The following is a 22,708-nucleotide window of genomic DNA, read 5'->3' as shown; positions in this document are numbered from 1 at the left end:
GTGATTGTTATTTAGTCCATTAAACACAAGGCCACGCCTCTATTCTACTTCAGCACCAGGGACAGCTGCTGAAATGCCTGGACTATGGACAACTTCCAATCTAGCCAGGAGCCAAAGAGTTCAAAATGTGTTATTCACCAACGTCAACCATGATCTCCAAACCTTCCTCGATTTCTTGAACCCAGATCCTCTCCAGGGGGTGGATGCTTAAGCCCCCATTTTAAGGTGCCACCAGTTTTAAGGGGAAAAAAAAGAGGGGGGTAATGACTCACTTTTTCACAGGAAAGCCACTTTGAGAACGAAATAGATTCAGGGCAACTCATTCTCCAAATAATTAACGACGTTCACTTAATGTTTTGGTTTTTTTTTTTTTTTTTTTTGCAAAGGGAAGCTTTCCTCACCTGGCCTATAAACATATTTAGAAACTTGGGAAGGCAGGGGGAAAAAAAACGGTCCCCATTCCTGTAAGATTATGGTCTTCCGGCAGAACTGGGAGAAGATTCTTGATTTCCCCCTTGCAAAATCAAGAAGAGATAATGAATCATTGTGGAATTCTATTCACACACACACACACACCCCGGAAGAGAAACAAGGTTTTGAGTCTCCGAAGAGAGCCAGAGGCCAATTCCATATTTTCCTTCAAGGGTGTGCAAAGAACACTTATCAGTCTGTTTTTCCAACAACAAAAAAAGTTTGAGATTTCAGGAACAATTGTGAGTGCTGGGTCCCATCAGCAGAGCTGGCAGCAGATTCCGGCAGTGAGGAGGGTTGGGTAGGAAGATGGGCCAGTCCTGGAGTCTGAGGAAGGCTCTGATGAGGGCTCTGTGTCTAAGGCAGAGAAGGGGCCAGAGCCGTATGCCGGTTATCAGCTGCCTTCGGAGTCAGAGACATCAGTGAGGCAGAAGAACAGCTGGAGCCTGTTCCCAGTGTGCGCATGCGCAGAGTTGCCAGACGAAGGGAACAGCTGAAGAACAGGGAGTAAAGCCACAGATGAACGGTCCCTCCCAGAGGACATAAAAGAGGAGCGAAAGGGGAGGGGGCCTTTGCAGGAAACAATTTGTTTGTTCCAGGAGTGCGAAGATCTGTCCGTGAATCTCAGAGACTCTGTGCCCAAGTCTTTCTTTGCCCAGCAGCTCGTTTGGGAAAATATTGGCAGCTTTCCAAGATAGATAAGGTTTGTGCTGATAAATACTCCTTTGAAAGGCTGTTTGCCAGGCCTTGGCTGAAAGTGAAGGAGAGGAATTCACATGCGTTTCATAAAAGGGGTTTTGTCGGGACCAGGACAGTGAGAAGCCCACACACGGGCGTGGTTGGCGGGGAAAATCAGTTGGGGTTGGTGACTGGATGGGAAGAAGTCTTCATGTCCAGATGGATCAAGAGCGCTGCAGCCAGGGAGACAAAGAGATGGAGAAGAAAGGGGTGAGATTTGAGGAGGACATTGTTGGGAGAGGAGATGTGGATGCTTTCCCTTCGGCTAAGTTGTCCGCCGTGCGTCTCCACAGCTTCCACCACAGCTGCTGAGCCACACCTGTCCTGCAGGAAAACAAGAGACACCTGTCCTCCACCCAGCCCATCTGCGCTAAAAGGGAGGAGAAACCCAGGAGAAAAAGAAGAAAAGGAAAACTGAAAAGGGGAGTAGATAAACGGGGATTGCGCCCTTGTTTTCTTTATTTTTTTCTTCCAAAGGAAGCTGGAGAGGAGAGACTTTTCCCAAGGATTCCAAGCCAACCGGAGGGTCCCATTGGATTCCACAGGTGAACTCACCTGTGGCTTCTGCATAAAGGTTTTGCGCGTCAGGACTCTGCACGGACCCGGACAGAAATATCTTCTTCTCTTCTACTTTCTCCACCTTGGTTTCCACGAGGACTACAGAGCCCAGCGGGATGAGGCTGGAAGGGGAAGGATGGTTAAAATCTCTCTGTGGGTTCTCCCCTGCCTGCAGCCAAAGCAGAGTGAGCCATCCGGGCTGGTTGGTCTGGATTTGCCAGCCCAAGATCAAGGTGGAAATACAGGCTAGGAACTCAGGCAGTCCTCATTTAGTGACCGTCCAAAGCTACAATGTGACTTAGGGCCATTTCCACACTGACAACCATGGCTGCATTCCCCGTGGCCGCGCAGTTCATAATTCAGGCTGACTCATATTTACGACGGTCGCAGTGTCCCCTGGTGTGTATGCGTGTGACCCGATCCCCTTTTGCAACCAGCAAAGCCAACGGGGAAGCCTGCTTCGTTTTAACGGCGGCGTTACGAAATTGAAAACCGGAGGGAATCTCTTAACAACGGCGGCAAGGAAGGTCGTAAAGTGGGGCGAATGCTCCCTGAACCAATGCCTCACTTAGCAACAGAAACCTTGCACTTCTTTGTGGTCGTAAGACGAGGACCGCTGCCCATCTCTCTCTGAAATGGCCTAATAGAACGACAGAGTTGGAAGGGACAAAATTCACGGCGCGGACGTCTCGCTCAGCCACGGAAAAGCCTGGGGCTCAACCGTGGTCGTTAGCTGAGGAACACCTCCGTGCTCAACCTGGGGGCGCCAAGGGACACCAAGTCCTCGCTTACCTCTTGTAGTTCACAGAAAGGTTGGCGGTCAGCACGACCCCGAAGGCGCAGATGCCGCAACTTGCAAAGGTGTGATCCAGGATGGCGGCCACGGCCCCCCCGTGCATGAATCTGGATCGAGGCGGGAGTCGACATCGGGAGGGGCGGGAGGGGACCGGAAAGAGCGCGGAGAAGAGCAACAATTAGGGGACGGGAGGCTAAAACATACGAAGAACGGTTGCAGGAACTGGGGACGTCTGGCAACTCTGCGCATACGCACACTGGGAACAGGCTCCAGCTGTTCTTCTGCCTCACTGATGTCCGACTCTGAAGGCAGCTGATAACTGTCAGACAGCTCTGTCCCCTTCTCTGCCTCCGACACAGAGCCCTCATCCGAGCCTTCCCCAGACCCCAGGACTGGCCCAGGATCCTCCCCAACCCTCCTCACTCTCCGAATCTGCTGCCAGCTCTGCTGGCGGGCCACAACATTTGGGATATTTCCCGTCAGATACAATCTCGTCGTTTTCCCTCTTCCTGTTTTCCAAAATAAGTCGCACACAGTCCTAAGGCAAAGGCTTGGGGAGCAAAAATGAAGCACCTTCTTAATTTTCTCTCGTTTTTCCTGCCAGGGAAAACTGACAATGGAATTTCGTTACAAAGAATTTCCTTAACACCGAGGGTGTGTCAGGAGACATGCCGGTCAGAAATTTTACGTGTTTACTATTTTAATTCAGATTTGGGGCTGAACAAATCTGCCCGACTCCCTTTCCTTTTACACTGAGAAAATTTGGAAATTTCTATGTATGAATAACCTTAAAAATATTCCCCTATTAGATGGGTAGGATGGCGTAGAAGAGGCCCGCGTATCCGGCGCTAGGAAAAAAAATTCCCGGTACCTGTTTAGCATTCCTCAAATTGAACTTAAGAAGCTTTATTGATCGCTTCAAGAGTCCCCTGCTTCGATATTGGCAGTCCTCGAGATATAACTGTAAGCCTGATGATCATGGCCGCAGCCATTATAAAGTGGGTCAGTCATGTCATTGCGGGGAAGGAGGAGACCCATCTGAACTTCGGATCCTGGCCCTTAAGCCTCCCGTTTTCAGGTAGGTCGTAATTTCGAATCGTCCCTAAGCCATTGGTCGTAAGTCAGGGACTATCTCTAAGCCAGGTATTTTTCTTCATATTTTTTCCAATCAACCCAACGGAGGAGAAGTTGCCTTTGGAAGTTGGGGGAAGCTTTCAAGAAGAGATTGGACAGAAATGGTGTAGGGCAGAGGTCGGCAACCTTAAAACACAAAGAGCCACAAACCGGAACATCCACCCACACCGTTCAATTGTGGAGCTGACCGGAAGTCCAGTTCCCCCACCATAGAGTCTCCTCCTAGCACGGCATCCTTTTTCCTCTACCTGTCTCAACCGAAAGCCCTATCAATTGTGGAGCCGACCGGTGACCGGGAGCTACAGCAGAGGGACGAAAGAGCCACCTGTGGCTCCGGAGCTGCAAGTTGCCGGCCCCTGGTGTAGGATCTCCTGCTTGGGCAGGAGGTTGGACTAGACGACCTACAAGGTCCCTTCCAACTGTTAATTTGTTCAATGTTAGAAAACAGACTGGAAGAATGTCCGACCAGATGTGGAGACGTGGGTTCCATCATCCTGTCCAAGCTCACCCGATCATCCCTTCCAAATACGACCCGGGTTGGAGAACCACCACCATCCGTCTCGCTGAATCGTTGTAAAACATGGCAAACTCGAACCCGCGGCCTTCGGTAGCCACGTTTCGGACGAACAAGCAGGCGTCTCGATGCTTTCTCGGCTTGTACCCCGATTTGCTGCGAACTACGAAGGGGGGTGGGGAGAAAAAAATGACGAAAGGAAAACAAAGAGATTAAAGTTTGGAAAAAGTAAATTCTCTTATTTTATTAGATTTGCGGTTGGGGCTAAAATAAAACAGAGATAAGAAATGCCGCCCCTTGGAGGAGGAAAAATCATCCAGACGTAGAATATTTGGGGGTGGGGAAGTAAATTGGTTGGGAGGGGGGGCACGATTGAGAGTTAATTTTGGAACCAGGCTACGAAAGAAATCAAGGGACGCGGTGGCTCAGTGGCTAAGACTCTGTGCTTGTTGATCAGAAAAGTCAGCAGTTCGAATCCCTAGCGCCACGAAATGGAGTGAGCTCCCGTTCCTTGTCCCAGCTTCTGTCCACCTAGCAGTTCAAAATCACGTAAAAATGCAAGTTGAGAAATAGGGACCACCTTTGGTGGGAAGGGAACAGCGTTCCGTGCGCCTTCGGCATTGAGTCATGCCGGCCACATGACCACGGAGACCGTCTTCAGACTTACACACCCGTAACTTGAGCTAAGGTTTCTGAGAGTTGGAAGTCCACCCATCTTCACAACCTTTAACTTGTGACGTGTTTTAGAGCCAGGTCTTGCATCCTACGACCTGATGGGCATCTAAGGTGATATTACCCAAGAACTGCCAAATTGAAGATGGGTGGAGTTCAACTCCCAGAAATTGGAATCCATCCATCTCCACAAGGTTGAGCAACCCCTGTGGAGGGAAGGACCACGATTTGGCCAAATCAAAGGAGGACACTCTGGGAGGAGATGTCTTGATGGAAAGAATGGAAAGACTGACCGGGCATGCTGTCCAGGCAGTTGTTATGACTGGGTATGCGTTGCCACGACCCGTCCTTGGACATCTTGGTGAACTTCTCAAATTGCTCCATCATCTCTCGGCTCCAACTTGGGTTGGGGACACCAAAGTCCTTGAGAAGCTGGTGGGGCTGTTGCTGGGAAGGAAGGAAGACATGACACTTGCGTTGAAGGACCTCACTCATGCCCACAAGACGCTTCAAGGGACATGGGTGGGTTATGTGCAGGTCTTCTATCTTCTCTGTCCATCCCATCAGTTCTCTTAGGCTCGGAGTGCCCTCTCTGAATGCAGGAGGCTCAACCTTCTCAAGATCCTCCAGCATCTCCTTAGGTCCTCCAAAACCAGCGATGAAGAAGTTTATTTGGAGAGGGTGTTCTCCCCTTCTTTTTAAACCCTCCCCAATACTCACTGTGGAGGTCCTTCTGAACAGCACACGGGGATGTTGTACCAAGAGTTCCTTTGTTGTCGACTCATGAGGTATCCTGGTGGCCAATCCTTTGACTCTCTGGTTGACGCTCCTCAAAACACGATGCATTCTGAACCTTCTGACCCACTGAGCTCTTGGGAAGGGTGTCTTCTTCTCTGAAGCTCTTTCTTCGGGCAGAACTCAACTCCCAACAGCTTTAATAGGTTCCTCCCTTCCATCAGCAGTGGAGGAAGTTCACCCAGGACCAATTGGATTTAAGCCTATTGTTCCTTCCTTCCAGTGAAGACACACCCTCAAAATCTGGGACGACTTGAGAAGTTTGCTTCTTGAGAAGATCAAAGACTAGATCAAATAAGCATGATGTTCTTGGCAGGTTTTTAAGATGTCCACAGCTAGGATTGTGGTTAGAGTTGGAGGTGCAGGCAGAGATGATACATAGCTCTGTCATGCTCAAATTGGCAGGTGCTATTAGTAGCAAAGCATCTCCCAAGTGAAGGCAAATATGTGTGAGATCAAATTTGGGTCGGTCACCAGAGACTCTCTCTTCCAAGCTTTTGGACTCATGCTGGAGCCCATCTCCGGGGAACTTCTACTGGAAGACATGCTTTGGGCTGTTCTGTGACTTGTGTTTATGCAGTGCAACAACTACAATTGTTGGCTGATTGCCGTGTTGATGGCTGGCGATCGGCTGTCGTTTCCTTGTGCTGCCAAGCCCCTGGGCTCCTAAGTGTTTGATGGGCTGGTGGGAATTCAGCACTTCTGTTGACGGACAAAGAGCTCGTTTCCCAATCACTTCCCTGGCTGTTTTTGGGCCTGCTCGGCCAACAATCGTAGTTGCTGCGAAATTGAATGTGTGTCCTTGTTGGCTGCAATGTGAGGCTACCAAGGACTGACTGCTCGCTTGTGTTCTTATCTCTCGATCTTGCAAAAGATCTCCTTAAGAAATAATCCACTTTGGTTTGAGCACAGCCAGGGACTGGGAGACCTAACGTCGCGCCACCATGATGGAAGGAAACCAGCTCTTCCCAACCTCGCCACTACCATCCTCATCCACTCTTCGTTGGGACAGGACGATGGCCTCTTTCCTGCTGCGGAGAGAGGCCATCTCCCAAATGAAGGACTGAAGGATTCACCACCCCAAGAGGGAGCAAAAACATAAAAACAACCTCAAACCGACCAGCCTTCACCCAGGATCTAAGGTACCCACCAGAACCATCCAAGGTCCAGAAACCAGAAGGTTGGGTAGAATATCTAGATAGAAGGTTGAACCTGGTTCCCAGCTGTATCTTGGACACTTTATGAGGTTTGCTTGGCCATAGCTATGTTCTCGGACAGGGATCACACTCAAAAAGAGCCACAAATGTCCTAACAGGATGCCCCCTGTTCAATTCTGGAGCCGACTGGAAGTCCGGTTCCCCCCCTGTAGTCTCCTCCTAGCGCGGCGTCCTTTTTCCTCTACCTGCCCGAACCGAAAGCCCTATCAACTGTGGAGCTGACAGGCGACAGGGAGCCACAGCAGAGGGACGAAAGGGCCACATGCGGCTCAGGAGACACAGGTTGCTGATCCCTGTTCTAGGAAGTTTTTCCCTCTTCCAAAACCAACCCGTCCCTGGAACCCGTGTTTAAGAGTATTTCTCCACCCAGGGGACTCTTAAAATTAAAATGAATGAATTAGGGATTTGGAAATTGACCTGTGGCCATTTTTCTGCTTAGCACCCAGCTGGCATCAGGAAAATCAGGAAGAACAGGAGGAATTTACGCAAACCGGTTCCCAAGGATGAAACAAAGAGACATAAAAAGAGTGATGACATTTACTGTTCTTGTTTGCAATCGCCAGGCCGTCATTCAAACCAACCTGTACTAAACCACGTGCGTAAAAGTAAGATAAGTGTCTGTCAGGCCTGCAGGCCATCTTTTCTCTTGGATCTTTGGCCTGCCACACTTTCTATTATTCTACTATGCATTTGTCTATGGTGGGAAAATGGGAGGGAGGATTGTACGGAGTTAGACGATATGCAGCCGTAACAAAATACTTTCTAGAAAGCCAAGGTCATCCTTTGTCTCTGAACCTCTGCACCTGACCGGAACTGGATGGGTGGAACGGCCAGCATCAACTCTACAAAGGCACTTAGAAGGTTGGGCAGAGAGTTAGGCATTTAATACGCGCTCCTTAATATCTTTTTCCCAGTTGCAACGGATGGCTTTGAAGGTTGAAGCACAAGGAAGGCTGAGCGCCAAAGAATGGAGGACTTTGGACTTTGGTGCTGGAGAAGACTCCTGCCTTGAGTCTCTTGGACTGCAAGGCGATCCAACCGGATCTCCTAGAGGAGATCCACCAATACGCTCGAAGGGTCAAGAATCGGGGAGCGGATTGTTCCCACCCGGTTGTGCAAAGAAGGCAGGAGAGACACCGATGAAACTCTGAGAGGGGCTTGCAGCGGGAGAGCGGAGGAAGAGCTGGGTCCGTGGGGGTCTGTTAAGGGAAGCTGCTGGGATCCGTTTCTTTCGGGGGCGAAGAGGAAGGCTGCAGTTTGATGAAGAGACCTTACAAAAACAGGAGAGAAACGAAGGAGAAGTAGACAATTTGAGGCTAGGAAAGTAGGATATTACCGAAAACCGAATCAGGCAATCAGGGTAGCCACCCCTACCCTCCATTTCTCAACACCTGGAGGGCTTTTGGCCACGCTGCTTGGAATTCTGGGAACTGTAGTCTGGGGAATTGGGGGGAGGGGAGGGAAATCCAGGTTGGAGAAAGCAGGTTGAAGAGACTCTGTACAGGTAACCCTCGACAGACCACTGACCAGACCATTCAAAGTTACGACCGCGACCCTATGCTACACCAGAGTTACCGGTGGCCTCTGCGTGGAGGGTCTGACCGTCCGCACTCCGGATTTCGCCGCTCACAAAGATCTTCCTGCCTTCGATTTTGTCCACCCTGGAATCCACCAGAACCACGGAGCCCAACGCCACGGGACTGAAAGAGGGAAAGTGTGGTTAGATGACACTGCCACGGAGGCGACTTTTTAAACTGGAACAAATCAAGCAAGATTGATATTGATAAATATCTATCTATCACCTATCATCTCTCTCTCTCTCTATTTATCTATCTCCTACCATCTCTCTCTCTCCCTACCTACTACCTCTATCTATCTATCTGTATCTCTTTCTCTTTCTCTATCTCTATCTTTCTCTCTCCATTTATCTAGCTAGCTAGCTATCACTATCTTTATTTATTTATATCCATCCATCCATCCATCCATCCATCCATCCATTCTCTCTCCCCATACCTAGCTATTATCTATCTAATGTATCCATCCATCCATCCACGTTACCCACTTTACTACCGGCAACTCATAGACAATACAAATAAGATACTATAAAAATACAAATGCTCAACAATGCAGGTTTGGTGGTCAGCCCCCCCCCCCGCCTCTTGCTAGGAGGCTGAGAGATTCACTTTCGCACAAAACAAGAGAAAAAAACAACAACTATACGCAACCTCCATATCCTAATGAGTGCTGTGACAAGAGAGACTTGCACGCAGGGCCGCGTCCAGGAAAGGCCCACCTCAATTCTTCTTCTTTCACCTTTATATATAACCAAAAAAATTCTAATCTTCCTTTCATAGGTATCCTTCAATATTCATATCCAATTATTACTTATCATAGCAATACATATGTATACATTATTATCATTATCAATTATTTATTTAACTCTATCTATTGTCACTAAATTTCATTAACTAGTTTTAGATTATACACTTTCATCTGTCAACCTGTATCTTTCCAGTAGCAAAACAATCTCATGTCTTCTGCCATTTGTGGTATCAGTCCTCTAATCATCTCCTTAATCAAATTTGCAACTCATTGCTTATTAAGTCTCTCATGTAATTTCGATGCCCTTCTTCTGTTTCCTTGATCAGCTTATCTTTGATTGTCAGTGGTGTTTTCAATGATATTGCTACTAAAATTTCTCTTCTGTATCTTGCCATCTGGGGTAGAGTTCCCCTCCATTTAATTCCTCTTTCCGTATTCCACTCTTTCCATTTCCAGACACAAACCATAGATATCAACAGATTTAATTTCTTTGTGGTCATTTTTCTCTTCGGTTTTTAGGACTCTAACCTCCACTTTTTCCACTTGTTAAACATCTCCAACTTCTTCATCATATTTTACTGTTAGATGCTCTAGATTTTCCAACTTCTTCTTCCTCACCAGCTGAAAACACTTTCTTTTTCCGTATCCTTCCCTTTCGGAGTCGCCCCAACTTCATCAGCCTGAGGGCTGTGCTTTTGTCGCCAGCTAGAAGAACTTCTCCTGGATCGATCAGGGACTTTGCGATGTCCCTGAGATCAGCAGGACATATTCTTCCCGTTCACCATCTCTGCGGGACGGTTTAGGTCCGTTTGGACCACCCACCGGCAAAAGTATCGGCGGCGATCTCAGAGTATTGAGATCGCACGTCGTCTCGTCGTGACATTGGCTCCTCCTCTCAAAATTCTCCTTTCTTAAGGAGTCACTGACCTCTTATAGTTTACGTTGAGGTTAGCGGTCATCACCTTGCGGTTGACAGAGATGGCAATGCCCCCGAATATGTGGTCCAGGAGAGTGGCGATGGCCCCACCGTGGGTGATGCTGGAGAGACAGAAAAGAAATTAGAAGTAAAACTGAACCATCAACGCCAGAGCGAAGGGGGAGCTTGCAAACTCACAAGGGTGAAAACGAGGAGGGGGGGGGGTTATCTCGGTGGAAAAAACCAGGAGTGGGAGCCTGTAGCTGTGTCGGGCAGTCTGTTTTCAGGATCCCTCCAAAGAGATCCATTATTTATTAATGATTAGTCTTCTATTTATTTATTAAATGTATTTGCCCCTGTCTCACCGCCAGATGATGCTGGACGGCTTACGCCGACATTAAAAAGAATAAAATAATCATTTAATATCATTTAATAGCACAGTGTCAAAACAAAACCTGTAGTGATTTCCTTGGCTGCAAGATAGATAGATATATAGATAGATAGAAAGATAGATAAGGATATAGACAGACAGACGGATAGATAAGGAAGGATAGAGATAGATAGATATATAGATGGATAGATAAGGAAGGATAGATAGATAGGATACATAGATAGATATGATATATAGATAGATAGATGGATGGACGGATAAGGCTAGATACATGGATGGATGGATGCATGCATAAGGATAGATAGTTAAGGAAGGATAGATTAGATAGATAGTATTTGAGGGTCTGTGCCAAAGAAGAGGGGGTCAACTCTATTCTCCAAATCACCAGAAGGACAAGAAACAATGGATGGAAACTAATCAAGGAGAGAAGCAACCTAGAACTAAGGAGGAATTTCCTGACAGTGAGAACAATGAACTCCTCTGCTATTGTATTGTATTATCATATTGAACCAGTGGAACAGCTTGCCACTAGAAGTTTTGAGGGCTGGAGAAAAAAAAGAAGAGACTGGATAGCTATTTGTTTGAAATGGTCTTTGGTCTCCTACTTGAGCAGGGGGTTGGGCTAGAAGACCTCTGAGGTCCCTCCCTGATCGAATATTCTGATTTTTTAACAAACTGGATTATTATTATTTTTAACACCCACCCTGGAAATCCTGCGAGGTAGGGCCCCATTTGGGAGATGGCTACCATCCTCTTCTCTGAACGGTTCAGAAACATGGCGAGCTCAAAGCCCATCCCTTCCTCGTCGATACTTTTGAGAAACGAGCGGGGTTTTCGGTTTTGGAAGTCCTCCTTCCGGCGTCCATCTGGAGAAGCAACAACAACAACAACAAAAAAAGGCAACTTCTGTTAAAAGAGTTAAGACCCCAAATGAAACTATATTCAGGGAGTCCTCGACTAATGAACACAACAGAGCCTCAAATGCTGGTTGCTAAGCGAGAGAAGATAGGCTCACTTCACACTTGACGACTTTCCTCGCCATAGTTGTTGGGAGTTGAAAACCCCCACCCATCTTTGAAGTTGCCGAGTCGAGGAACACAACGCCGGATGCCTTCAAAGGCTGGCATCTGGTTGAGAGTCCGGAGCGCTCATCCTACGATCTAATGGGACACCTAAGCGAGGATTTCTCAGGTTCCTCAACTTGAAGATGGGTGGACTTCAACTCCCAGAAGTCCAGCGGGTGGGGTGGGGGTGGGAACCTGGGGAGTTGGAAGCCCACCCATTTTCACAGGGTTGAGCAACCGTGCGGAAGGAAGGATGGTCTGGATCAGCAACCTTAAACACTCAAAGAGCGACAAAGGTCCTAACCGGAACATCCACCCACACCGTTCAATTCTGGAGCCGACCGGAAGTCCGATTCCCCCACCATAGAGTCTCTTCCTAGTGTAGCCTCCTTTTTCCTCTACCTATCCTAACTGAAAGCCCTATCAATTGTGGAGCCGAGCGGCGACAGGTTGCGATTCCTGACCCACATGAACAAATTGGGCAGATCGAAGGAAGACAGACTCTTTCTAACAAGCTGAACTTTGTAGGAGGAAGATACCTGCTTGGAAGGAATGGAAGTGGCCAGCGGGGAAATTTTTTGAGCGGGATGGAAAGACTGACCTGGCACAATGTCCACACAGTTCTCATAACTTGGCAAGTGTTGCCACGACCCGTCCTCGGACATCTTGGTGAACTTCTCAAACTGGTCCATCATCTCTCGGCTCCAACTCGGGTTGGGGACACCAAAGTCCTTGAGAGGCTGGCGGGGCTGTTGCTGGGAAGGAAGGAAGACAAGATACTTGAGTTGAGGGACCCCCCTCATGCCCATAGGACGCTTCAAGGCACGTGAGTAGGTTATTTGCAGGTCTTCTATCTTCTCTGTCCGTCCGACCAGTTCTCTTAGGCTCGGAGTGCCCTCTCTGAATGCAGGAGGCTCAACCTTCTCAAGATCCTCCAGCATCTCCTTAGGTCCTCCAAAACCAGCATGAAGAAGTTTATTTGGAGAGAGTGTCCTCCCCTTCTTTTTAAACCCTCCCCAATACTCACTGTGGAGGTCCTTCTGAACAGCACAAGGGGATGTTGTACCAAGAGTTCCTTCGTTGTTGACTCATGAGGTTTCCTGGTGGCCAATCCTTTCACCCTCTGGTTGACGCTCCTCAAAATACGATGCATTCTGAACCTTCTGACCCGCTGAGCTATTGGGAAGGGTGCCTTCTTCTCTGAAGCTCTTTCTTCGGGCAGAACTCAACTCCTAACAGCTAGTCTCCTCCCCTCCATCAGCAGTGGACGAAATTCACCCAGGACCAATTGGATTTAAGCCTATTGTTCCTTCCTTCCACTGAAGACACATCCTCAAAATCTAGGAGGACTTGAAAAGTGGCTGGTCACCCCCCCCCCCCCAACCTTAAATGATATATGCCAAGAACTTTCCACGATAAACCTGGATACGTTCATCTGGCCTTAATCCCAGATCCGTGGGCACATTTTCACCGAGATTGACAAGCAACCTGTTGCTCAACTGGCATTGAAGATTCCAAGTTACACAAGAGAGGCCGAGATGTATGTAACGCGTCTCTGGTATTTCTCCACCCAGGGGACCCTTAAATTAAAATTAACGAATGACCCATACATGCCGTGAGGGAGGTGGACACGGTCTCCTCTTTTTCCATCCCTGACCCTTTTTCTCCTTAGCTCCCAGCTGGCGTCAGGAAAATCAGGAAGAAAAAGAAGAATTTACGCAAAACATTTCCCAAGGACGAAACAAGAGCAGACACATTATAGAGAATACATTATATTTAACTTGCTCATTTCAGAGTTACTCAAACCAACATGTAAAATACTTGTGCAAAAGTAGGGTAAGTGCTGATAATCCTTCCACAAGGCACTCAGAAGGCGGGGCAAAGAGATAGGCGTCTAACAAGGCACTCCAAGGCATAAGGCTTGGCACCCCACAGACCGTAAGACCCAGCGAAGAGGGCCAAAGGTTGGCGAACGCGGGGTGCTTTGACGGCAGAAACCTTCTCAGGTGTCAGTGACCAAGGAGCGGAGCAACCCCACTGGACCACACAGCACCTGGGGTCTCCCTTCTCTGAAGTCACTCAACCTCATTCTCTGAAAACATCCCCAAGAAGAGCGGCTCTCAAAAGGGACAGGCTCCCTGTCGCCGGTCGGCTCCACAATTGATAGAGCTTTCGGTTAGGACAGGTAGAGGGAAAAGGAGGCTGCGCTAGGAGGAGACTCTATGGTGGTGGCGGTGGGGAAACCGGACTTCCGGTCAGCTCCAGAATTGAACGGGGGGGGGGGGGGGGGAAGGACTTTTGTGGCTCTTTTGAGTGTTTAAGGCTAGATTCCGACCCCTGGGTTAGTGTCACTTTGGAGAGTCCTCCTCAAACCCCACTCCTCCTAGCCTTGATGCCGTTGCAAACTTGGGTCCAGAAATGTCTGCAAGGAGACCACCCAGGAGAGAGACACCCCCTCCCCCCTCCCCCAACAACAACACAGTCCAATACCGTTCTATTTTTCTTCAGCTCCACCCGTTCGGACGCTCGGCCCAAAAGAAAACATCCGCCACATGTAAAAGGGCGAAAATAAAAATACGCTCGAAGGGTCAAGAATCGGGGAGCGGATTGTTTCCACCCAGTTGTGCAAAGAAGGCAGGAGAGACACCGATGAAACTCTGAGAGGGGCTTGCAGCGGGAGAGCGGAGGAAGAGCTGGGCCCGTGGGGGTCTGTTAAGGGAAGCTGCTGGGATCCGTTTCTTTTGGGGGCGAAGAGGAAGGCTGCAGTTCGATGAAGAGACCTTACAAAAACAGGAGAGAAACGAAGGAGAAGTAGACAATTCGAGGCTAGGAAAGTAGGATATTACCGAAAACTGAATCAGGCAATCAGGGTAGCCACCCCTACCCTCCATTTCTCAACACCTGGAGGGCTTTTGGCCACCACGCTGCTTGGAATTCTGGGAACTGTAGTCTGGGGAACCGGGGGAGGAAACCCAGGTTGGAGAAGGCAGGTTGAAGTGTACAGGTAGTCCTCGACTTACGGCAGTTCATTGAGTGACCATTTGAAGTTATGACGGCGACCCAATGCGACACTACTTACCGGTGGCCTCTGCATGGAGGGTCTGACCGTCCGCGCTCCGGATTTCGCCGCTCACAAAGATCTTCCTCCCTTCGATTTTGTCCACCCTGGAATCCACCAGGATCACGGAGCCCAACACCACGGGACTGAATGAAGGGGAAGGAAGAAGGCCAATGGTTACCAGACGCAACCGTGGCAAGGAAATTGACTTAACAAACAGAAATCTGAGGCTCTATTGTGGTCGTAAATTGAGGGCAGCCTGCCAGGACAATGCCAATACAATACTATAAAAAAATACAAACACATGTTTGGTGGTCAGTCTTTTCCCCCAATCTTGTTAGGAGGCTCAGAGATTCACTTTGGAACAAAACCAAACCTTACAGAAATGGCTTGTTTATATTCTTATGAAAAAACAAAAACAAAAAAAAAATGTGATTTGCTGTCAATGCCTTAATTTTACCGCGACAAGAGAGAGTCAACCTTTCTTTTTCTTTCTTTTTCTTCCTCACTTCTCTTCCTCCCCACTCTTCTCCTATTTAGTTTTGTATTCTGTCTCTTATTTTCTCTGATAACTCAAATGTTAAATATTAACCCTGGAATAAAATGAAATTAAAAAAAAACTCTTGAAACTGGCACACTCGGAAGAGTTGAGAACTGCCCCATCTGAGCCAATTCCGACTTTGATTCTTCTTCTACAAAGAGGATTAGGGGACTGGAGGCTGAAACATATGAAGAACGGTTGCAGGAACTGGGTATGTCTAGTTTAATGAAAGGAAGGACTAGGGAGACATGATAGCATCTTCCAATATCTCAGGGGTTGCCACAAAGAAGAGGGAGTCAAGCTACTCTCCAAGGCACCTGAGGACAGAACAAGAAGCAATGGGTGGAAACTAATCAAGGAGAGAAGCAACTTAGAACTGAGGAGAAACTTCCTGACAGTGAGAACAATTGATCAGTGGAACAGAAGTTGCCTCCAGAAGTTGTGAATGCCCCAACACTGGAGGTTTTTAAGAAGAGGTTGGATAGCCATTTGTCTGAAGTGGTGCAGGGTTTCCTGCCTATGCAGCGGGATGGACTAGAAGACCTCCAAGGCCCCTTCCAACTCTGTTATTCTATTCTATTCTATTCTATTCTATTCTATTCTATTCTATTCTATTCTTTAGTCTATTCCTATTCTACATTCCAATATTTAGTCTATTCCTGTTCCTATTCTCTCTTCTCTTCTCTTTCAAATCAATCCTCAGTTCAATTCTCCTTTCTGAAGGAGGCACTGACCTCTTGTAGTTTATGTTGAGGTTAGCGGTCACCACATTCCGGGTGATGAAGATGACGCTGGCCCCCACCGTGCTGTCCAGGATAGTGGCGATGGCGCCGCCGTGGGCGAACCTTGATAGAGGCAGAATAAAAATAAAACTGAACGACAGACACTTGAAGAAAGAGGGAAGTTGCAAACTCACAAAACGAGGAGGGGGTTTATGGGGATTTAAACCAGGGTGGGGTGGCTGAGCTTTGCTGGGCGAAGGCTCAATGCCAGGGGATGTTCCATCATATTTATTGATGATTAAACTTATATTTAGAGACGCGGTGGCTCAATGGCTAAGACGCTGAGCTTGTCAATCAGAAAGGTCGGCAGTTTGAATCCCTAGCGCCGCGTAACTGAGTGAGCTCCCGTGACTTGTCCCAGCTTCTGCCCACCTATCAGTTCGAAAGCACGTTAAAAAATGCAAGTAGAGAAATAGGGACCACCTTTGGTGGGAAGGAAACATGAGCGGTCACATTGACAAGCTCAGCGTCTTAGCCATTGAGTCCTTCTGAATTATATCAGAGCCACCCTATGTTAAAAGATAGAAGAGCAACCAAGAAGAAGATTAAAACCTGCAGAATTTTCGTTTCCTTATTTTCCAAAGCACCAGAAAGCCAGGACAAGAAACAACGGAAGGAAACAACCTGGAACTAAGGAAAAACTTACTAACACTGTTCCAACTATCAGTGGAACAGAAGTTGCCTCCGGACGTTGAGAGTTGCTCCATCCCTGGAGGTTTTGAAGAAGAGACTGGATAGCCACTTGTCTGAAATGGTAGAGGCTCTTCTGCTTGAGCAGAGGGTTGGACTGGAAGACCTCCAAGGTCCCTTCCACTTCTATTCTGATTGTATATTCTGAATTATTTAAATTGGAATTTTGTTTTTAAAGCTCACCCCGAAGGCCCCTCCAGGTAGGGCCCTATTTGGAAGACGGCCGCCACCCTATTCTCCGAAGCCTTCAGAAACATGGCGTACTCAAAGCCCATGCCTTCCTCTTCGATACTTCGGAGAAAGAGGCGGTTTTTTTGGTTTCGTAGTTCTTCCTTTTGGCGTCCTTCTGCAGAAGCGACCAAAAAGAAAAAAAAGAAAGGCAACGTTAGTCGAGGTTGGACCTTCTCAAGTGAAACTAGGGGTAGTCCTCAACTTACAACCACAACAATTTCTGTTGCTAAGCGAGGCGGGAGTTGTTTGCCCTGTTTTCTTGCAAGGGCTAAATACGGGGCACCTGAATTTTGACCTCGTGACCTTGTGGATGCTGCAATGCTCTCAGGTCTAAAAAAAAATAAAATCACTGCAAGCACACTTCAGTGCGCTCTAATTTCAAACCGTCACTAAATGAACAGTCGTAAGTCGAGGACTTTTACCATTTTTGGGGATGAGTCAGAGAAGGTGATACGAGTAACCTTAGCCTTTGACTAACAATCCATCCATTTAGGACGCCGTCCGGTTGCAACGGCACTGGAAAAAGTCGCTTACAACTGGGTCCTCTCCTTTAGAACTAGAACAGCGAAGAGAGAAAGGGAAAGCAAAAAGGGAGGAAAGAAGAGAAAGAGAGATGGAAGAAAGGAAAGAAAACAGGAAAGAGAAGAAAAGGGAAGAAAGGAAAGAGAGAAAGAAAGAAAAGAGAGACAGATAGAGAGTGAGAGGGAAGGAAGGAAGGAAAGAAAGAAAGAAGCCTGCCTGGAAAATGACCAGAGAAACTTTGGTAAGATGGCAGTTTCTGAAGAAAGAAAGAAAGAAAGAAAGAAAGAAAGAAAGAAAGAAAGAAAGAAAGAAAGAGAAAGAAAGAAAAAAAAGGAAGGAAGGAAAAGAAAGAAAGAAAGAAGGAAAGAGAAAAAGAAAGAAAGAAAAGCTTTCCTGAAAGATGAGCAGAGAAACTTCGGTAAAATGGGAGCTTCTGAAGAAAGAAAGAAAGAAAGAAAGAAAGAAGAAAGAAAGAAAGAAAGAAAGAAAGAAAGGAGGAAGGAAGGAAAGAAAGAAAGAAAGAAAACCTTTCCTGGAAGATGATCAGGGAAATTTCAGTAAGATGGCAGCTTCTGAAGAAAGAAAGAAAGAAAGAAAGAAAGAAAGAAAGAAAGAAAGAAAGAAAGAAAGAAAGAGGAAGGAAAGAAGGAAGGAAAAGCTTTCCTGGAAGATGATCAGAGAAACTTTGGTAAGATGGAAGCTTCTGAAGAAAGAAAGAAAGAAAGAAGAAAGAAAGAAAGAAAGAAAGAAAGAAAGAAAGAAAGAAAGAAAGAAAGGAGGAAGGAAGGAAAGAAAGAAAGAAAACCTTTCCTGGAAGATGATCAGGGAAATTTCAGTAAGATGGCAGCTTCTGAAGAAAGAAAGAAAGAAAGAAAGAAAGAAAGAAAGAAAGAAAGAAAGAAAGAAAGAAAAAAGGAAGGAAGGAAAAGAAAGAAGGAAGGAAGGAAAGAAAGAAAAGCTTGCCTGGAAGATGATCAGAGAAACTTTGGTAAGATGGCAGCTTCTGAAGAAAGAAAGAAAGAGAAAGAAAGAAAGAAGGAAAGAGAAAAAGAAAGAAGGAAAGAGAAAAAGGAAGGAAGGAAGGAAAGAAAGAAAAGCTTGCCTGGAAGATGATCAGAGAAACTTTGGTAAGATGGCAGCTTCTGAAGAAAGAAAGAAAGAGAAAGAAAGAAAGAAGGAAAGAGAAAAAGAAAGAAGGAAAGAGAAAAAGGAAGGAAGGAAGGAAAGAAAGAAAAGCTTGCCTGGAAGATGATCAGAGAAACTTTGGTAAGATGGCAGCTTCTGAAGAAAGAAAGAAAGAGAAAGAAAGAAAGAAGGAAAGAGAAAAAGAAAGAAGGAAAGAGAAAAAGGAAGGAAGGAAGGAAAGAAAGAAAAGCTTGCCTGGAAGATGATCAGAGAAACTTCGGTAAGATGGAAGCTTCCTCCAGCTGCCATCCTTTGTCATCTCCATGTAGCAGTTGAACTGGAGCATCATTTCTTGGCTCCAGCTGGGATTGGGGACGGCCCGATCTACACTTTTCTCTGACGTCAGCAGCCAACCCTGAAAAACAGAAAGTGGACATTAGAACGTGCAACAAGAAGCCCAGAGGGGAACTTGGAGATCTTCTAGTCCAACCCCCAACATTAGCCCAATATTGTACGTTAGTAAAATAACTCCCTGAACACGGTGGCTGAAAATTCACCGCCAATCAAAGTTATCCCCCCCCCAACAAAACCCCCTCCCAAGATTCTCAGAGCTGGTTACGAAAAAAGATGAAAAATGAAAAAAAAAACCTTCTTTTTCTGATACTCACACATGAATGTCCTTGTAGCTTGTGGGAGAAACGCTGGGGGACCCCCGCGGGAAGGATTGTGCCATTTCTAGGGGTCACGAAGCAAGGAAGACCTCTTCCTAACCTCGCCCAGTTCCTCAGCATGACTTGCATAATTCAAAAGAGCCCCCTTATTGGCAGCCGAATTCAGCTCTTCCTCCAGGTAACTACGATGCAAAAGAGGAAAAAGGCAGCGCTCCACCTGTCCAACGAATGTGAGTGACAGTTTAACCACAAATGTCCCGGATCCAGCTTTAATTTGTCTCTGGTGCATAAGGTCTGTGTGTGTGTGTGTGTGTGTGTGTGTATGTATGTATGTGTGTGTGTGTGTATATATATATATATATGTGTGTGTGTGTGTGTGTGTGTGTGTTGTATTTGTGCTGATAAATAAATAAAGGGAGACTAGTATAGATCTATTTCAATCTATTTAGCTCTCATCAGCTAGCCATACCCTTACTGGGAATCGAACCAGGGCTGTATTGCATATTAGGCCAATGTAATTGCCACTAAGCCACAGGCTCTCTTCCTTATCAGCTAGGCCAGGGAAATAGGTACGTATTTGTGTTACAACCCCTGGTATGCCCAAAACTGGGAGGGAGCTCACTGCTCCCCCTTTTCTGTCCTTCGGCTCATTACAGAGGACCATCCAGGCAGAAAACCATATTTTTATTATTTTTATTTATATATTTATTTATCAGCACAAATACAACACAAATAGAAAAAGGCAACATTAAAAAAATAAAAATATGGTTTTCTGCCTGGATGGTCCTCTGTAATGAGCTGAAGGACAGAAAGGGGGAGTAGTGAGCTCCCTCCCATATTTGGGCATACCAGGGGTTGTAACACAAATACACACACACACAGCTTATGCACCAGTGTGTGTGTGTGTGTGTGTGTGTGTGTGTATGTGTATTAAAATCCTTTATTGGCCAAGTGTGATTAGACACACAAGGGATTTGTCTCTGGTGCATAAGCTGTGTGTGTGTGTGTGTGTGTATGTGTGTGTGTGTATTAGAATCCTTTATTGGCCAAGTGTGATTAGACATACAAGGGATTTGTCTCTGGTGCATAAGCTGTGTGTGTGTGTGTGTGTGTGTATGTGTGTGTGTGTATTAAAATCCTTTATTGGCCAACTGTGATTAGACACACAAGGGGTTTGTCTCCCGTGCAGAGGCTCTCTATGTGTGTACACACACACACACCTGCTTATACACTGGAGACAAATTCCTCGTGTGTCTAACCACACTTGGCCAATAAAGGATTCTAATTCTAACACACAAACGCACACCCCTCATCTATAATCTACAGCTATCTATCTAGGTCTAGACTCCATAATTATACGTTATATATCATTATATATCACTACATGCACCCCATGTCTGTGGGTGCGTATCACCAATACATAACTACATCCACCCACCCATCCGCCTAATTCCACATATTCTCCCATTGTGACCTTGCTTTGGGGACTCCTGCCTGTTTAAACGACACCAGGGTCATTTTAAAAAGAACCCAGGGTTGAGAGGCGGCCACTTAGGAGGCCGAAGCCACCAAATGGGGGTTATTTCAGCGCCCCCCCTCCCTTGGGAAACCCAGCAGGCCTACCTGGCAGGGCTGTCATTCCTCTCAGACGACGCCTGGAAGGGAGGGGAGGCCGTGTCCCCCGCACGACCCCTTGCCCTTTAACCTCCTTCCCTCCCCGCCTGACCCCTGACCTCCGACCCTCAACTGCCGAGCGCGCGCACGCGCGCCTAACCCACCTGCGTCTCCTTGGAGAATGAGCGCGAGGAGAGACACCGGCTCCTGACGTCACGCTCGTCGCCGTCTTCTTCGTGGGCGGGGCTGTCCCCGGCGCATGCGCGGCCCCGCGCTCTCTTCGGGGCGCATGCGCCCACTCTTCAGCGCGCTCCTCGCCGTTTTTTTTTCCCTCGTTCGCCGAGGCGACTTGAGGAAAGGAAATGTCTTCTCGCCTTATGGAGAAGAATGTGAAGATGTCTCGCTTACCAACCAACCTCCCCACTCCTCACTATTTAGCCGCCCGATCCCTCCCAGGCGTTCTTTGCCTTTGGGGGTCTGTCACTCAAGACGTGGTACCCAATCAGGCGCTGCCCCGCCTCCCCAGTTCTTCTCTCATGGATTGGCTCTTAGACGTGCCAGTCCGGCCCATTCGGATGCTCCAATCATGTTTCAGCTCGTGCCTTCCCTAAGCACTGCTCTTCTCCCATTGGATAAGCCGACCGCCAATCTAGTGTGGCGTGACGAGCCGCACCCCAGCCTGACGCATCAAACCGTGACTCAGCAGGGTGCCGCTGACGTATCCACTCGCCTTCTCTGATTGGCCAACTGGAGTGTCAATCGCAACCTGGCTGGAACCTCCCTCTTGCAAAGCTAAAAAGTGCTTTTTGCACTTTTGCACATGCTCAGAGACCCCAAACTCTCATTTAAAACCTTTCTGGCCCTTGAGTGCTTTTGTGCAAGGGGCAAAAATCCCCTTTTCCCAAGGGAAGGGCATTCCCTGAGCATGTGCAGAGTTCCCCAAGGAAACCACCCCTCTTTTTTTTAAAGCAGCTGGCAGCATCTTTCCTTCCGCAGAAGGGCAGGAAGCGGCAGCCTTTGGCACCAAGAGGACCTCACTCTGCAGCGGGAGCGGATGAAAACGTGACCAGAGGATGCTGGCAGAGAAGAACCAGCATTAAATCGTGGCTTAATGCCCGCCTGGAACTGTCCCCGATGAATCATGCGAGGGGAAAACATTAATACGAAGCTCATACGAGATGAGCCAAGAACATTGGCTCTGCTTGAATTGCAGCCTCAAACTGGGAAATGGAGAGACCCTCCCGCAGCTGGAAGGAGAGACTCTCAGGGAGCTGCCTCCACCCAATTCCTGACCTGCTGGTTTTCTACATGCAAGGATTTTGAAAAACAGTTGGAAAAATGGAGAGGAAAAACACCTGGGCCGGTGACAGAAAATCCTGGGAACAGAGATATTTCAACATATTAAATTAACAGAGTTGGAAGAGACCTTGTAGGTCATCTAGTCCAACCCCCCCTCCCGCCCAAGGAGGAGATCCTACACCATTTCTGACAAATGGCAGTCTCCTTTACGGCTTGGTCCCTGCAGCTGGAAAGCAACCCTCAGGGAGCTGCCTTGGCCCAATTCCTGACCTGCTGGTTTTCTACATGCGAGGATTTTTAAAAACGGTCGCAAAAATGGACAGGAAAATCAGCTTAACTTGGTGATAGAAACACCTCCAAACAGAAGGAACGTCTCCTTTGCAACTTATACATCTCTACTGTGCATGCCAGCCAGGGGATTTTGAGAGTTGAAGTCTGGCGGTCTTAAAATTGCTGAAACGTTGGTTTGAAAGGAGCAAAGCCCCCCTTTTCAAAAGCTGATAAATTCAACGAAAGGATCGGAAGAACATGTCCATTCCCGTTCAAATCGGAAGTGCGTTTTCTAGATTGCAAGGATCAAAAAGCGA

General features: G+C 47.4%; 1 protein-coding gene across 9 annotated transcripts; it reads right to left on the bottom strand.

Annotated features, from left to right (window-relative positions):
- Positions 1–1,244: 1,244 nt before the first annotated feature.
- LOC309399905 (acyl-coenzyme A thioesterase THEM4-like) lies at positions 1,245–21,285 on the bottom strand. 9 transcript variants are annotated; one of them, XM_081968119.1, is made up of 10 exons: positions 20,987–21,285; positions 19,206–19,425; positions 18,793–18,952; positions 16,843–17,005; positions 15,922–16,032; positions 8,471–8,595; positions 4,206–4,374; positions 2,560–2,670; positions 1,765–1,889; positions 1,245–1,382 (listed from the first exon to the last, which is right to left on the bottom strand). In XM_081968119.1, the coding sequence occupies exons 2-10, from the start codon at positions 19,335–19,337 to the stop codon at positions 1,324–1,326; spliced, it is 1,155 nt and encodes a 384-aa protein (XP_081824245.1). In that variant the 5' UTR covers positions 19,338–19,425; positions 20,987–21,285; the 3' UTR covers positions 1,245–1,323. The 9 variants fall into 9 exon arrangements, 8 of the variants coding, with proteins under 8 accessions (XP_081824245.1, XP_081824243.1, XP_081824239.1 ...); XM_081968117.1 differs by lacking the exons at positions 15,922–16,032; positions 16,843–17,005; positions 18,793–18,952; positions 19,206–19,425; positions 20,987–21,285 and adding exons at positions 10,145–10,255; positions 11,228–11,390; positions 12,190–12,343; positions 13,199–13,267; positions 14,079–14,305; XM_081968113.1 differs by lacking the exons at positions 15,922–16,032; positions 16,843–17,005; positions 18,793–18,952; positions 19,206–19,425; positions 20,987–21,285 and adding exons at positions 10,145–10,255; positions 11,228–11,390; positions 12,190–12,343; positions 12,616–14,305.
- Between the last annotated feature and the right edge of the window lie 1,423 nt (positions 21,286–22,708).

Source organism: Natrix helvetica, assembly GCF_964273705.1.
Source record: "Natrix helvetica genome assembly, chromosome: 16".
Lineage (NCBI taxonomy): Eukaryota > Metazoa > Chordata > Lepidosauria > Squamata > Natricidae > Natrix > Natrix helvetica.
Note: the sequence above shows the minus strand (reverse complement) of the source record. Positions and strands in the feature narration are given on the sequence as shown.

Excerpts from the sequence above, each read along its gene's own strand:
- LOC309399905 (XM_081968112.1), bottom strand. The coding sequence starts at position 12,529 with ATGCTGGAGGATCTTGAGAAGGTTGAGCCTCCTGCATTCAGAGAGGGC. Across the intron at positions 11,391-12,189 it reads CTGTGTGGACATTGTGCCAG|ATGGACGCCGGAAGGAGGAC; the intron begins GTCAGTCTTTCC and ends TTGCTTCTCCAG. Across the intron at positions 10,256-11,227 it reads TACCTCGCAGGATTTCCAGG|CATCACCCACGGTGGGGCCA; the intron begins GTGGGTGTTAAA and ends CTGTCTCTCCAG.